Raw genomic sequence first — 14,374 nt, 5'->3', positions numbered from 1 at the left:
GGGTTGAGTCCCGCGGCGCTGGGTACCGCGGCCGCCCCGCCGGAGGAGCCTGGGCCGGGTCGGGCCAGGAGAGAGGCGGCGGGGGCAGAGGCAGCGAGAGCGCCCTGCCCTCCCTCCTGCACTGAGGATCTGGTTCCGGGGGGGCCCCTTCAACCGACGGAGCAGGGCTAGCTTCCGGCCCGGCAACCGTTGGCGGCCGTTGGCGGCGGCCGGGGGGACCCTGCGGTCTCGGGGGCAACGGCAGCTTTCAGGGCTTCTCCCCGCCACGGGCCTTCGCCGTCCCGGCGCTTGGTAGCCGCCCTGGCCGGGCGCCGCTGCCTGCAGGACGATGCTGCGCTACTGGGGCGAGATCCCCGTGTCCGCCGGCCAGGCCAACCGCAGCTCCTTTGACTTGCTCCAGCGCGAGTTTCGTACCGTGGAGGTCCAGGACCCACCGCTGCACCAGCCCTCGGCCAACAAGCCGCGGGCCACCACCATGCTGGACATCCCGTCGGAGCCCTGCAGCCTCACCATCCACACCATCCAGCTCATCCAGCACAACCGCCGCTTGCGCAGCCTCATCGCTGCTGCCCAGGCCCAGAACCAGCAGCAAGTGGAGGGCATCAAGACCGAGGAGAATGAGCCGCTGCCACCTTGCCCTGCCTCTCCGCCGCTCCCCGACGACCTTCTTCCTCTGGATAGCAAGACCCCCAAAATGCCATTTCAGCTGAGGCACAGTGACCCGGAGAGCGATTTCTACAGGTGTGCTGGTACTTCCTTGGGTTTGCTTTTGGCTGCAGGAGAGCTGAGTGTTTTTAAACATGTATGGCGTTGCACAGATTCCCTTAAGCTGAAGAGGCCAAATTGTATGTAAAGATTAAAATAGACTTAGAAAAGGAGAGATGTGGATGGGAAATGTGCTTAAGTTGCTTAAAACAAACGTGAAATAAAGTAAGTTGAGCTAAAGGCGTGAAGGGGAACCTAGTCTTGTTAGAACAAAGTTTGGGCCCTGTGACTCCTGTTCTTCCTGGCACTGTGGTTTGTTGAACTGAGACAGTGCTGTGCTGCGTGCCACACTCTGCTTTGCCCTCCGCGTTCACTGGCTTCAGCTCGAACTTTAATTTTCTGTGGCTGTGAGCCTTGTCTTTGTGCTGTCAGTATCTGGGGTCAGAGTGAAAAAACTGCTAGTTAACAACCAACCACATGGGGGAGTGTAAGGGCTAGATTGGAAAAGCTTCACGGACAATTTCAAAGTGAAATGTGCTGTGGCTGGTACAGGGTGACTTTATAATGGGCTGCAATGTAGACTTGAATTTAATGTGTGCTTCCTAAACCAAACACATTTATGCTTTTCCAGCAGAAAATTTTTAGATTGCTGTTGTATGTCTTTTCCTACTGCTTTAAGACACTTACATGTGTAACAGCTGCAGTTAGAGTACCAAAAATAAATTTTAAAGATTTGCCAGAGCTTGTTCTTAGTGTGTAAAATGATTCAAGGAAGACCGTTTTTCTTCTTGATAACAGATAGTGCTGCTTAATTTTATGCTGCCTTCTTATGTGCTACTGCTAGATTTATAGTTATAGACTAAATGGATATTTTAATTTTGTTTTCTTTGGCAGTAACTCATGTCTCAGAAACTGTGTGTCAGTATATTTACACATAAAAAGAAAGGAATACTGCGAATCAGACCACAAGTGTCTGTATTAAAGTACTCTGTCATGTCCCCTTCTCTTCCCTTGTTTTCAGTTTTAATTCTTTGACCTCACATCCTTCTCTTTATTTCACTGTTGTCCCCTAAATTCATTCTGTTACTCTTCTCATATTTTTTTCCCCTTAGCTGCAACCCCTACTTGCTCATACCTTTTGAAATAATGGGGAAACAATCTAATTCACTGCTATTTTACAGAGATTGTTGTCTTTTCAACCCTGATCAAGTCTATACCACCAGCAAGTTTAATCAAACTCTATTCCCCTCTTGCATTTTTCTGGGATGTTTATAATTATGTTGGAAAAGCCTCAGTCCTGGCACACATCCTTGTGCAAAGCCCTCAGTTCTATAGTGGAGATCTCTACATACTTGCATGTTGATGCTTCTGGATGCCTTTGGGGAACTCTAGCAGGATTATGAAGCAGGACTGCCATTTACATAAGCTGTCTTGACTTCTCCTGGGTGTATTTCATTTACCCATGTGTCCTCTAATTCTGTTCTTAGCATTTCTATGAATTTCCTTGATGCAACAGAATATAAATATATTCTTTCCAGCCTGCAGTCCTCACATGTCTTCTGGAATCATTAAAAGAAAATGTTTTCACATTTTCGAACTTCCGGTCATCATGAGCCAATGCAGAAATTTACCACAGCTATTCAGCTGTTTCATCCTTGAATTTCTTTAGTATTCCGGGGTGAATTACCATCTGCTCTTGGTGATTCTTAGCTGCTGACATTACTGTCCTCAAGATACACAATAAAGGATTATCATTTGCTTTTGGTTGGTGTAGGAACAGAAGGTAAACTTAAAGTATATCTGATGAAGAATCACTAAGGAACCATAGACTTAAAAATACTTTTTGAACAAGAGGCTCTTAACTGTAAAATGGATGCCAGCTTTTCCTTCTTCTCTGTTCAGCTTCCTTCCACTAACATGAAATCTGCTTTCCCTGGATCACATAGATCTGCTTTCCAAAGAAATTCTATCTACTCATTATGTGTCTCCCCAGATGCTTTTTCTTGTCTGTATGCGGTTGTATTTTTAAAAGGTTTCTCTGCTGTTCTCTTCATTTGTATTCCTGACCACATTAGATGTATGCTTTGCATTGAAAGCTTATCTGTGATTGAAACTGGGAACTCCCAATGGGAAGACAGCTCATGCCTTGTGGTTAGGAAATGTCCGTACTGAGGTAGGAAAACAAATGCTGGAGGCAAAGTGGGTTTAATCGTGTAGCATCATCTAATGTTGGTGACCCATAAAAATCTAGATCTCTTTCAAAAAAAAGCAAAACTGGGGAGTAACAAGTCGAACCATGTTTCAGAGCATCTGTGGTAAGTTTTATACTGTACCTTCTGTAGAAACGTGCAGACGAGGCACTTAGGGACATGGTTTAGCAGGTATGGTGTTGAACGGTTTACAGTTGGACTTGATCTTAAAGGTCTTTTCCAGATATAATGATTCTATGATCCTATGATCTGGAAGTCACAGGCCTAATAGTTATCCTTGTTAATCTCTTGTAACTGAATCTTGGGAATGAAAACTGTTTTTTACTTTTTTACTTACTTGCAACTATGTGACATTGATAGTGTGTTTAGAAAGGCCAAGTTTTGAATGGGGGCCTTTCAGGAAAGCATTAAGTATTGCAGAAAGCGGCCTTCTGTGTAATGGCAGTATTCATAAAGCTGCTTTTGGAGACGCTGGGCTTTTCAGTATCATCTGAGACCAAGGCTCTCCAACCATGATGGTCAGGAAAAAGAAGAAATTTCATGATCCTTCTTGGGCAGGTTTAAAATTAGACAGCTTATCTTAAATTACAGTGTGTTGTCTATGTCTATTTCTGTATGTTTGCACCCTTGTTAGGTGGGTGTGGGAAACAGGAAGTCAAGGGAAGAAAAAACAAAACAAAATTGATTGATCTCACCACAATAAAGTGGAAATTTGGATTCAAGTGGCTGGATTTTCTTTTCTCTCTGACTTTAATTGCTTAGATTTCAAATTGATTGCATCTCTTTCAGCATAGTGACTTGGCTGCATTTTAATCTTGGCAATTAGTTTATTTTCCACTGGGAGTTTAAAATAGACCGGTGTTTTCTACTGCTTCTGAGCAATGATAGGCTTTGCTAAATAGTTGCTGCATTCCAGGTTAGAAGAAGTAGGGGAGTATCCTGCATGGCTTTGTGCAGTTCTGTGCTTTGTTTAGGTTTGGCCATAGTGTTTTGTGTGAATACTACAGAGTCAATAACAGCTGTTTACTTGTTCTTTATTGATGATTATCAGTTTGGTAGTTTTGGTAACATAAGATGTGTTCAACTGGTGAGTGCCGGACAGCAGTCTATGTTCTTTAATTCATTTTAAATAAGAAAAGAGTTACCATCTGAAGACAATGTTACTGACATGGCTAAATAAATTACATACATTTAGTTGTGAGTTTAGAAATCTGATTTAAGTACTTTTGGTTTTCAAAGCCTTTGTCTTATCTTCTCTTTTTCCTCTGTGGAGTTTCTATCTGCTAAATCATCTTGCTTAAAAATTCAATTGTCTGACTGTGAATGGATGAAGTTTGAAATGCTCATGCTTCATAGCTCACTTTAGTAATGAGAGTGCAATTTAAACTGGTTTGAACTTTCTGTCAGTGTTTGGAAGGAAGCTACTTTCTGTCCTCTCTCTCTTTCAGAGGAAAAGGGGAGCCTGTGACGGAACTGAGTTGGTCCTCCTGCCGTCAGCTTCTCTACCAGTCAATGGCCACCATCCTTGCTCACACCGGCTTTGAGTGTGCCAATGAGAGTGTCCTGGAGACCCTTACAGACATTGCCCACGAGTACTGCTTGAAGTTCACCAAGCTGCTGCGCTTCGCAGTGGATCGAGAAGCTCGCCTTGGCCATACCCCTTTCCCTGATGTCATGGAACAGGTCTTCCATGAAGTGGGCATTGGCAGTGTGCTCTCACTGCAGAAATTCTGGCAACACCGCATTAAGGATTATCACAGCTACATGCTTCAGGTGAAGGGAACAGAAGGTTGCTTGAAGTGCTGAGAAAAGTAACCCCAGTGCAATTGTTTATTCATCTGTCAAGTCTTGTCTCTTACTGTGCTAAAATGTGGTTAGAAAACCTCTAGGTGAAGGAGAGACATCAAGGCAAGGGGAAAACAAGACTTTTTTTTCCCAATATTGACTAGAAGAGAGAGCCCCTTACTCATATCTGCATCTCAATGGCCCAAACAAGAATACCAAGTAGAAGGAAACCGAGTACTGTCTGATCAGCTGAATTTCTGCTTTGATGTGGCCCTTGCCTGCTTCACATTTCAGAGAGCTAATAAGCAGAAAACCAGAAATTTTCTACAATGGCTTGGTTGGCTTGCGCAGGGGAGTAGCTTAGCTGTACAGGAAATTCAGTCTGGTAGAGTGTAGGGTAGTATTTTACTGCTCTGAGCAGTTGAACAATTATTGCCTCCCATCCAGAGGGAACTGCCATTCTTTGATAAAGGAGAGGAATAGTTAATTCTCCTTAGAATGAGAGGTGCCATATAAACATTTGTTGTAAGAATAAAGAAATAATTTCTTTTGAGCTGAGTATTCTATGAAATTAAACATGTGCATTTTATTTAAATGATAAGAGACTTTCTGCATTTTATGGACTCACAGAAATACAGGAATGTGATGTGAGAATTCTGTTCCTACTCATCAAAAATCAAGGCTTGAATCAAGTAGCTAGTCCACGACCAAAGAAATAATCTGCCATATCTAATCTTCCCAGGGATTACACCTTACTCCTCCTCATGGTACCTGAGTGCAAACTGCATCCTTTTGTAACAGTTAAATTTTGCTCTTTTCTTCCTGGGCGTGGCACATTGTAGCTTACAGAGGCAGACTAAAGACCCGCAAATTTGTACAGTATCCTCACAATTCTGAGGATCCCGAGGTTGGTACATAAAAATGACATAAACAAGATCCGTCTTCATAGAAGTATTTTTTTTTCAAGGGGGCTCACTGTATTTGTTTAAAAATAGTTAGTTAAAAGATGCATTAGTCCTTTTTTATTTTAATTTGAAAGGCTATAAAACACTGAGTGTAGTTAGCAGTTCTATTCTGACACCTAGATGTTCTCTGCTGCTAGAATTTGGGTCTACTGCATTGTTCTGCTGATGCAGCTCAGTCTCATCATGGAGCTGGGCATGGTCGAACTGTTCTGCACAACTGGGGTACACAGTAGCCTTTGTATTTGGAAACATCTCTAGAAGGAGGAAATAGTCCTTGCTATTCTTTTTCATCCTTTTTTTATGGTAAAAGCCTCAGGCTTTTCCTGACCACCGTTCCCTGAATGCTGCGATTCAGTGGTACAAAGTAGCACCTGTTAGAAACAAGGCTAAGTCTGAAATGTTTACTTTTTTAATTGCTTACTGTTCCTTAATTTCTAGAAGTAAAGAGCTCTTTCCAAACTGCATTCCTGTATTTGTTTCACTTGTCTGATTGGATAAAACTTCTACAATGTTCTTTCTCTGGATCTAACAGAAGGTAACCAGGCTTTGCCAGTGGGGACTACAGAAGCTGATGAATATGTGAGCTTCTTAATTTTTAATGCTGAAGTAAATCTGACACAGAAAGTTGTTCTTTAAGGAGGGGGAAATTTTTACTGAACCTGTTTATTTGTTTGCTTAGGTGAGATGTTAGTAATATTTTGGGAAGAGAGCGAACATACGGCAATGTAGCTGGTATCAGAGTCTCTGAAGTTACTCTAAAGTCTTTGTCCTCTTTTTCTCCCCTCAATGATCTTTTACAGGTTAGCAAGCAGCTCTCGGAAGAGTATGAGAAGATTGTCAATCCTGAAAAGGCAGCAGAAGACACAAAGCCTGTGAAGATTAAGGAGGAACCTGTTAGTGATATCACCTTCCCCATAAGTGAGGAACTAGAAGGAGATCTGGCTTCTGGTGACCAGTCTTTGCCAGTGGGAGTTCTTGGAGCTCAGAGCGAGCGCTTCTCTGCGAACTTGGAAGTAGAAGCTTCCCCGCAGGCTTCAGGTAGGTGTTACCATCACTGCTGGTATCAGACTCGCAGTTGTTCATGTGGTCTTGTTTAATTTTTAATAGCAAATCTAAATGTTAGGAAGGTGAGGGAGAAGAATGTTTTACTGTATAATAAAAACATTAGGGGGTAATGGGGAACCCCCCTTGCTTAAATTCTAAATACAAAACAAAGAATCAAAGGTATTAGTTTGTTAACCCACACAGGGACTGTGTATTATTGTTTTGAAAACTGCTTTTTTTTTTTTTTGTAGATGTAAATACTGGCAGCTTTTAGGCAGTCTGATATAACAAAGACAAAAATAACTTTGGGATTTTTTTTTTTTTTTAAGTTTGAAATAAAAGAAAAGGGGCTTTTGTCCTCATTTGTGATTAAGGAGGAGAATTGGATTTTTTCAGGTACCCTAGGGTTCTTGTCCAGAGATGCATGCTTCTGAAGAGTTAAAGGTCATATTCCTTGTGTGCCTATATGGTATAGGCACAGACTGAGTAGGGAGAATGGTAGTGACACTTGTTTCTATCCTCTATTTTTGGACATCATGCTAGTAGCAACGACCCTTGTTCCATGAACTCTTATCAGTGATTTCTGTGAATTGGGCTCGTGGGACTTTCACCTGTTTTAGAGTCTTCTCCTGCAGCCAGGAAGAATGCGATGATGAATGAAGCATTTGGGTTATGGAGATGCACTGTGTTCCTCAAAGTCTTCCTTAAAGCTACCAGCATCCTGGTAGCTAATGTGAGAGAATATGCCATTGCTGTGTCTGTTCTATATCTATATACAAACTTATTTCTCTGCACTATTTCATAGTGCTAAGTTTTAGGGAAAAGGAAGAAAGCATTCCACTCCCAAATATAGTCTGTTCTGATTTTTGTATAGAACCTGTTGAATTCCAACAGTCACTGCAGTAATGTTTCACTTAAATTCATTTAACAGCTATGGAGGCCTCTATGATATTGATTGATGTTTTTAAATTAAGAATACAAGTGCTCCGTTCCTCCCTGAAAATCCCTCTTTGCTTCACGAGGGCCTTTGGAAATCTCATCACTGTAAGAGGTCCGGGGCTAAAGCTGGGCAGGCAGGAAAGACTGTAATATCACGTGGAGTGAGAAAAAGCTGCTACAGTTGGGACTATCTCAAAAATACAAATGTGAGGTCCATGGAGAGGACAGCAATGCATCACTGTCTGAGAGCAAAGCTGACATTACAACTTTCTGTGTTTTACTTGTGTTTCTGCTTATGACCAGCTGTGGGCTAGGTGCTTAATTTAATTGCAAATGGGGAAATGGAGGGAAAATGCGGGATCTGGTTCCTCCTCCCAGCGGTATAATGTGAAGATTAGCTCATTTGTAAAGTACTTTGAAGTGCTTTGAAGATGAAATGTCCTGTGTCCCTGCTTAAGTAGTGTTAGTTATTGGTGACACTCTCAATGACAGGTGGTAGAGCTGAAAGAAATAAACCTGAGTGATGAAGAGCAATTGATGAAAGAAAGAAACAGTAAATTTAGTGAGCACCTTTGATTATTGTGTTGACTAGGGCTGTAACTTGGTGGAACTGATAGCATGCTAATGATGTCTCCCTTGTCCTTGAGAGGAATACATTCACTCATCATTAATTTAAGGGGGCTTTTCATTAAGGTTGCTGGACATTAGCAAGCACTTTCATTCTTGCTTGCTATATAAGTCCTGAACAGTGGGCGATGTTTTCTGCACAAAGATGTCCTAAGCCTTGGTATGGGCTAAGCTATTCTGGTAGAGATTCCCAACTCCTTCATAAGGGAAAGTTCACGGTACAAACATATGATGGAAGACTTGTTTTCTATATAATTACTAGTAATAGGGAACCGCAGTAGATTTAGCTCAGCACATGAGGTTTGGCTGTGCTTCAAACTGGAGCCAAGCCCCTTGAGACAAAAGGTTTGGAAAACCTTAGCTGTTTTCCTATTTTATGTTTCATTTTCCATGTGAAATTAATGCTACACTCAAGGGATCAGATTTAAAAGTGAGTGGAGATCTCCAGCTTTATTAATTTCTGGTCTGTTTATGTCTCTCTCAGCAAGATGTCCAATTAGTATCAGTTGTAATAGTAGCATTTTTATCTCTTAAAAACTATAAATAAACAAATATAATACGATTTATAATTACTCCTTTTGAGGATAAAATATTTTCTGTTTTTAAGAAGTACACTTTTGTATTCTTGTAAAGAAAGTCCTCTGTCTGCTCCAACTGCACACTAATCTAAAACTAGAAAAAGTAGTATCACAAATTGTAACACTGATATGGACTGATATACCTTCCATTGTGGAGTTATTTAAAATGGAAAGGTTCCTTTCATTTGCCTGTCTAGCCAGCTGTGTGATAAAAACTTAGAGCTGCTGCTGATCTGAGCTAGGTTTGAAGAAGTGACAGAGGAATTAAGTTTGAGGCCTATATTTTGAACCATTTTGTTTCCTGAGAAGCAGTTGGATTTGGTATTTGTTGTTTGCAATCAGCTTGGGAATTCTGGGGATATCGTGCCTCGGGTCTGTTAGTCCTGGCTAGAATTAGTGGGAAAAGGGAGCATACAAATGACACAGTGAGTAAAGATGTGATTGATCATTAATTCAGCCTTCACAGACTTATTAAAAGTGTATGTGGTTCAAGATTTCAAATTATTATAGCTTTTTAATGTTCTGGTACTATTAAAAAGCCCTAAATCCATTCAGAGTCTTACAATACAAGACGCCGCACAAACTTAAAAGCTTGTAGTTTTATCCTGTCTAAGCTATCTTGCAGTGTTTTTGATGAGGTTAAATGCATTAAATGAGTTTAGTGAGAGAGTAGGGAAAAGCAGATGGGAGGATGATAGCAATCAAAGGAAGATCATGCAATTAATCTAGATGAAAGGTTTGATAATTCATGTGTTTTAATATAATTGTTCTAATTAGTCATTTAAAAAAAGTCCATGTGATTCCATTGATTTTCAACTCCCTTCTTTCTAAGCATCACCTAGGATTCACTATGGCAATGTTTTTCTGTTTTGTTTTGTTCTCTCTGCCCCTCCCTAATTGTCCTCAACTGGCATGGCTAGTTCCATTAAATTAATGTGCAATCCATTACTGTGGCAAACTGACCTCTGACAATGGCCTGTTATCTGGCAGGCCGTCTGCTCCGTGTAAGATTGAGCCAAGAGAGTTTCTTTACCTTCTACAGATGGATGGGATGAGGCCTGTAGGTGTCAAGAAGGCAGGCAGTCTGAGTGCCTGAGCAGCTCTCATGTCCCTGTGTTCTCTAAAGTTGTATTTGAATTCTGTACCCCCACCACCTCCCCTGAATGTTATGTTTTTACTCTGTGATTACTCTGTGCTTCTTCTCTCTGCAGGGGCTGAGGTGAATGCTTCCCCTCTGTGGACCTTGGCACAGGTGAAAATGGAGCCACAGGAAAATGAGGAGGGCAATGTACCTGGGCATGGGGTCCTAGGCAGTGACGTCTTTGAGGAGCCCATGTCGGGCATGAGTGAAGCTGGCATGCCACAGAGTCCCAATGGCTCTGAGAGCAGCTATGGTTCTCATTCTGCTGACAGTCTGATGGGATCCTCACCTGTCTTCAACCAGCGCTGCAAGAAAAAGATGAAGAAGATGTGAAAAAGAAAAAAGAAGCTTCTTATTTAATCTTGATGCTGTGTAATGCAGACTTGAAATGAGCAAAGAGAGTGCTGTGATGGCTATGATATATAAACAGGGCTGGCCCCGGTGTTTGAGGGATCTTGCATGATATTTTGATGAGGTTTGATATGTAGTGAATAATATGGGTTGAAAGGGACATCCTGTGGTCTCCAGTCCAATGTTCTTCTTGAAGCAGGACCTATTAGAAGAGGTAGCTCAGGGTCTTGTCTTGTTGAGATTTGAATATCTCCAAGAATGTAGATTGCAAACCTCTTTGGGCAACATTTTCCAATATTTGATCATCCTCATAATTAAAAATAACAACAACACAACAACAACCAAAAATCACTTTTGATCAGAATTTTTCATGTTGTCCGTTTGTTTGTGTTCATTGCCTCTTGTTCTAACACTGTTCACCTCCAACAGGAGTCCTACTCCATTTTCTCTAACCTGCCCATTAGGTAGTTGTAAACAGCAAGATTTCCCTTTAGCCTTTGCTTCTCAGCAAAGCTTCCCCAGCCTGTCTTTGTGCATGCTGTGCTCTCTCCTTGAAGTCCTCTTAGTGGACTTTGTAGATCCATGTTGTTCTCATGAGAGGGAGCGCAAAAGTGGACACGGTCCTTCCCATTCTCAAGCAATTCCTCCTTTATAATAGCAAGTGCAGTAGACCTTAGCCCCTGGTTTCTTTGTTAGTTTTATGACCAGAGAAGTTGATGGCTAGCTGTTCAAGGCTCTTCAAGGAAGGATTTTCCAGAGAGAAACAGTTTCTGTTATTGCTTAGAGCTGATGCTGACAATGAAAACTTTTTCTTCATTCCGTGGGACTGAAGTGCAGCAGCTTCAGGCTAGCTGAGTTTTCCTATTCAAAATTTCTATCTTGACAACTTATTTGAAACAGAATCTAATATGTTGCTTGTTTCTATGGCCCAGCTGACTGATGGCATTTTTTTCTGTTCTGCACAATCCTCAGTTGATCAACTGGCTCTTTAACTGTATTCAGTGAATATCTCTCTCAAAAAAAAAAGATAGAATGAGCATGAATCAAGAATGAACAGCCACTTAAAAAATCCCTATACCTTAAACCCTTTGGGATGTTCAAGGAAGAATTACCCTGCCTCCCATTTGTCCTTAAAATTGCAAGTTTATCTTTTGAAAGAATGAGCTCCAGGCATAACACTTTCCTTTGTTGTTGTTGCTGTTTTTTTGAACAGCATGTCTAGTCCTAGTTCTTTTCTTCCAGACTGTGTATATCTTCCAATTTATACAAATACAAGGCAAAAATAAAATTCCTCTATGTTTAATAAGATTGAGTGACCACAAGTTTTAATGGACACTGGAGATAAAAGTGCACTTAACAATTTTAAAGGTTCCTTCTGGGGCGTAAATTCTAGCCATTTGAAGCACAGTTAGTTTGAACAGAGAACTGATGTATAAGGAACTATTTTATTTTGAGCTCTATGAACTGATACTGAAGTTGTACCCTATTGATCATCCCGAGAGTGAAAGCCATGGATGCCTGCTCCCAGGCCTGGATATATATTGATATTTCGATATCAAAACCTATTGATAGGGCTGGAATCGGATGGGCCAGCTACTGCTTCATATTGAGAGCGATGGATGTCAGTCACCCTCAGTGGCAACCAAGAGGGGAATTGGCCCAGGAATGAAAGCCAGAGCTTCTTGCCAAGAGCGAGAGGTATTGATGGCTAATGGCACGCATCGATTTCAGCAGTTGCCAGTGATAACACTGGGTGCTCAGCACTCTGGGACAGGCAGTTGGTGTGGAAATGCCCGGGCCTAGAAGCATCTCGAGACGTGGATGTGGTGCCCACACCACACGTAGGAAACTCATCCTCCTGTGGGCCTGTTGGTATGAAAAACAGTTAATGTGGCACCTCCTGAGAGCATCATTGGCCCCAGAGCAAAAGCTGTGCATGCCTGTGGAGAACGAGTGGTTGCAGGGGCCTATGAGCAGGATTCCATATCGATATCAGTTGTTGGAGCCTCCTTTTTTTATGTGAGCTTTTTATAAAGAGAATAGTAATATTTAGCTCTTAGAAGTCTGTTCTTGTTTTAGTGAATATTAAAAAAAAAAGGAAAAGAAAACCACTTTGAGTCTTTGGGAATATTATAATAATTGTCAGCTTTCCTTCAATTTTGATTTTTGGTGATCCTAGATTTTAAACAAAATTCTGTGTGTGAAGAAGTGCAGCAGATGTATATAATCTGTAACTGTTATGGGAAAATACAGGTGGTTTAGCTGAGGTAATCTTACTCATATCTCTGCCTCTTAATATGTTGCTCTGGGCTCCGTTTGTAGATGGAGAGAGTCATTTTTAGGACAGCATTTATCTGACCCTGAAGTAGAAATTAATGTGTTATTAATTGTTTAATTGTTAATGGTGTTTTAGAAATGCCTATCTTTTATTGTCCATAAACTGAGTTCTGCCTAGCTTAGTGGAAACTTTGAAAGCATCAACATAGTTTAAGTTAACAGACTCTACCCTTCCTGTTCAGGAACTAGAAGATTTTTTCCTTATTTGGCACATGATTTTTCTCTTCTTCCGTGTGTTGACTTGTGCTTTCTATAGAAATTGCAGCAGTGAGCTAAGTGTAGACTGCCTATCTGATCTAAAACAACAGATCCAGAGATCTTAGCAACACAGAGAATTGATCTGACTGGGGGGCTCAAGGCTCAACATGCTTTGAGCCTTGTTTTTGCCTTGGATATTGTATGAGAACACCTGTATTCAAGTCTTGTAGTGTGTTTGCTTTGCCAGACTGTTGTAGTAAGTTATTTGTGAAACCAGGATACCTAAGGAGAGTTCCTTGTGCCATTGCCAGGACCTAGAGGACCAAGTGGCTGCTGCCAGCATCACTAGCTCATTTGCCAAACTTGGAATGGGCTAAGAATGAAAATCTGCTTCTCTCCAGGGCTTTTGTTAAATCTTTTAAGCCTCAATCTTCAGTTTTATATTGCTTAAGTACAGGTGCTCTGTCTTACTTTAATCATGCCTTTGTATTGCACATCCCCCTTTCCACACCCATTTCACTCTAACACACACATGCTGCAACATGTGCGCAACAAGCCAAGCTGGAGTGGTTAAGTATTTAAATACAGTGGAAATTCTCCCTCTACTGAGTCTACTGTGCTGTTGTAGTATAGGAGAAATCTGTTGTTATTTCTTTGTAGGCAGCTTGTTTATGCAGAAAGATTAGAAATGCATCATCTTGACTTGTACATTTAAAAAAAAATTATCAGAGTAAAATCTCTACTTCCTGTTTCCCGTTATGAGAATTGTTACTTCTGACATTTGTGTGCTTGAAATTTCTTTTTGTGCATGTGTAAGCTTTACCTTCTGGTTGATCCTTTCCCCATCAAACATTTACATCATTTAGATTTACAGTAGCATTTATCATGCATGAAATAGAGAAACGTCAAGTCTAGCTCAATAGGTCAGACTCAGGCAATATAGTCTTTGGAGGAATCAGGTAGATTTTACTAGGTGTTAATGCAGCCTTGAGCAGCAATTGAGGAGTTCATTGACCATATAACTCTCCAATTTTAGGTCATGGTGAGATTATGCAGTTAGTTGGAGTGAAGCTCTGCTCTTGCAGTTTTTTTTTTTTTTTTTTTTTTTTTATGGTTGCTGGTAAAGTGCCGTGCTTATTCACCTTCTTTAGTAGCCTGTAGTCTTGCTGGAGGTCTGATCTTTCTTCTCTTCCCAAAGGTGAGTGAATTGATAATTGGTATACTGAGTATATTGCCACATCCAGTGGCATTGTTGTCTTTAGGGATTTATTTTGTCCTGAATGAAATTGGTAGGAGCTTTTATATCAACATGGAGAGCAAGATCTGTGAATTACTGGGCTTGTAAATTATTTTGCACAGGAATCTTACGGGATTGTATATGAGGGATTCCTGCTTTCTTTCCTTTCAAATTACCTTTATTCTTTTTGAAAGTTTTGCCTGGCATCCAGTAAGGGTCAGTGTAAACATCCATGTAACAACTTTGGCACACAACTG

At 41.1% G+C, this 14,374-nt stretch overlaps 1 protein-coding gene across 1 annotated transcript; it reads left to right on the top strand.

The window, feature by feature from the left end:
* Positions 1–286: 286 nt before the first annotated feature.
* On the top strand, positions 287–10,650 carry SUPT7L (SPT7 like, STAGA complex subunit gamma). Its single transcript, XM_088524246.1, has 4 exons — positions 287–741; positions 4,364–4,688; positions 6,466–6,703; positions 10,065–10,650. The coding sequence occupies exons 1-4, from the start codon at positions 329–331 to the stop codon at positions 10,325–10,327; spliced, it is 1,239 nt and encodes a 412-aa protein (XP_088380372.1). The 5' UTR covers positions 287–328; the 3' UTR covers positions 10,328–10,650.
* Positions 10,651–14,374: the final 3,724 nt, after the last annotated feature.

The sequence above is a fragment of the Tinamus guttatus genome, unplaced genomic scaffold, assembly GCF_059628265.1.
Source record: "Tinamus guttatus ecotype Peru unplaced genomic scaffold, ASM5962826v1 Tinamus_guttatus_pri_ptg000208l, whole genome shotgun sequence".
Lineage (NCBI taxonomy): Eukaryota > Metazoa > Chordata > Aves > Tinamiformes > Tinamidae > Tinamus > Tinamus guttatus.
Note: the sequence above shows the minus strand (reverse complement) of the source record. Positions and strands in the feature narration are given on the sequence as shown.

Coding starts and splice junctions, on each gene's coding strand:
- SUPT7L (XM_088524246.1), top strand. CDS start 329: ATGCTGCGCTACTGGGGCGAGATCCCCGTGTCCGCCGGCCAGGCCAAC. Junction 742..4,363: donor CCGGAGAGCGATTTCTACAG/GTGTGCTGGTAC, acceptor TCTCTCTTTCAG/AGGAAAAGGGGAGCCTGTGA. Junction 4,689..6,465: donor ATCACAGCTACATGCTTCAG/GTGAAGGGAACA, acceptor GATCTTTTACAG/GTTAGCAAGCAGCTCTCGGA.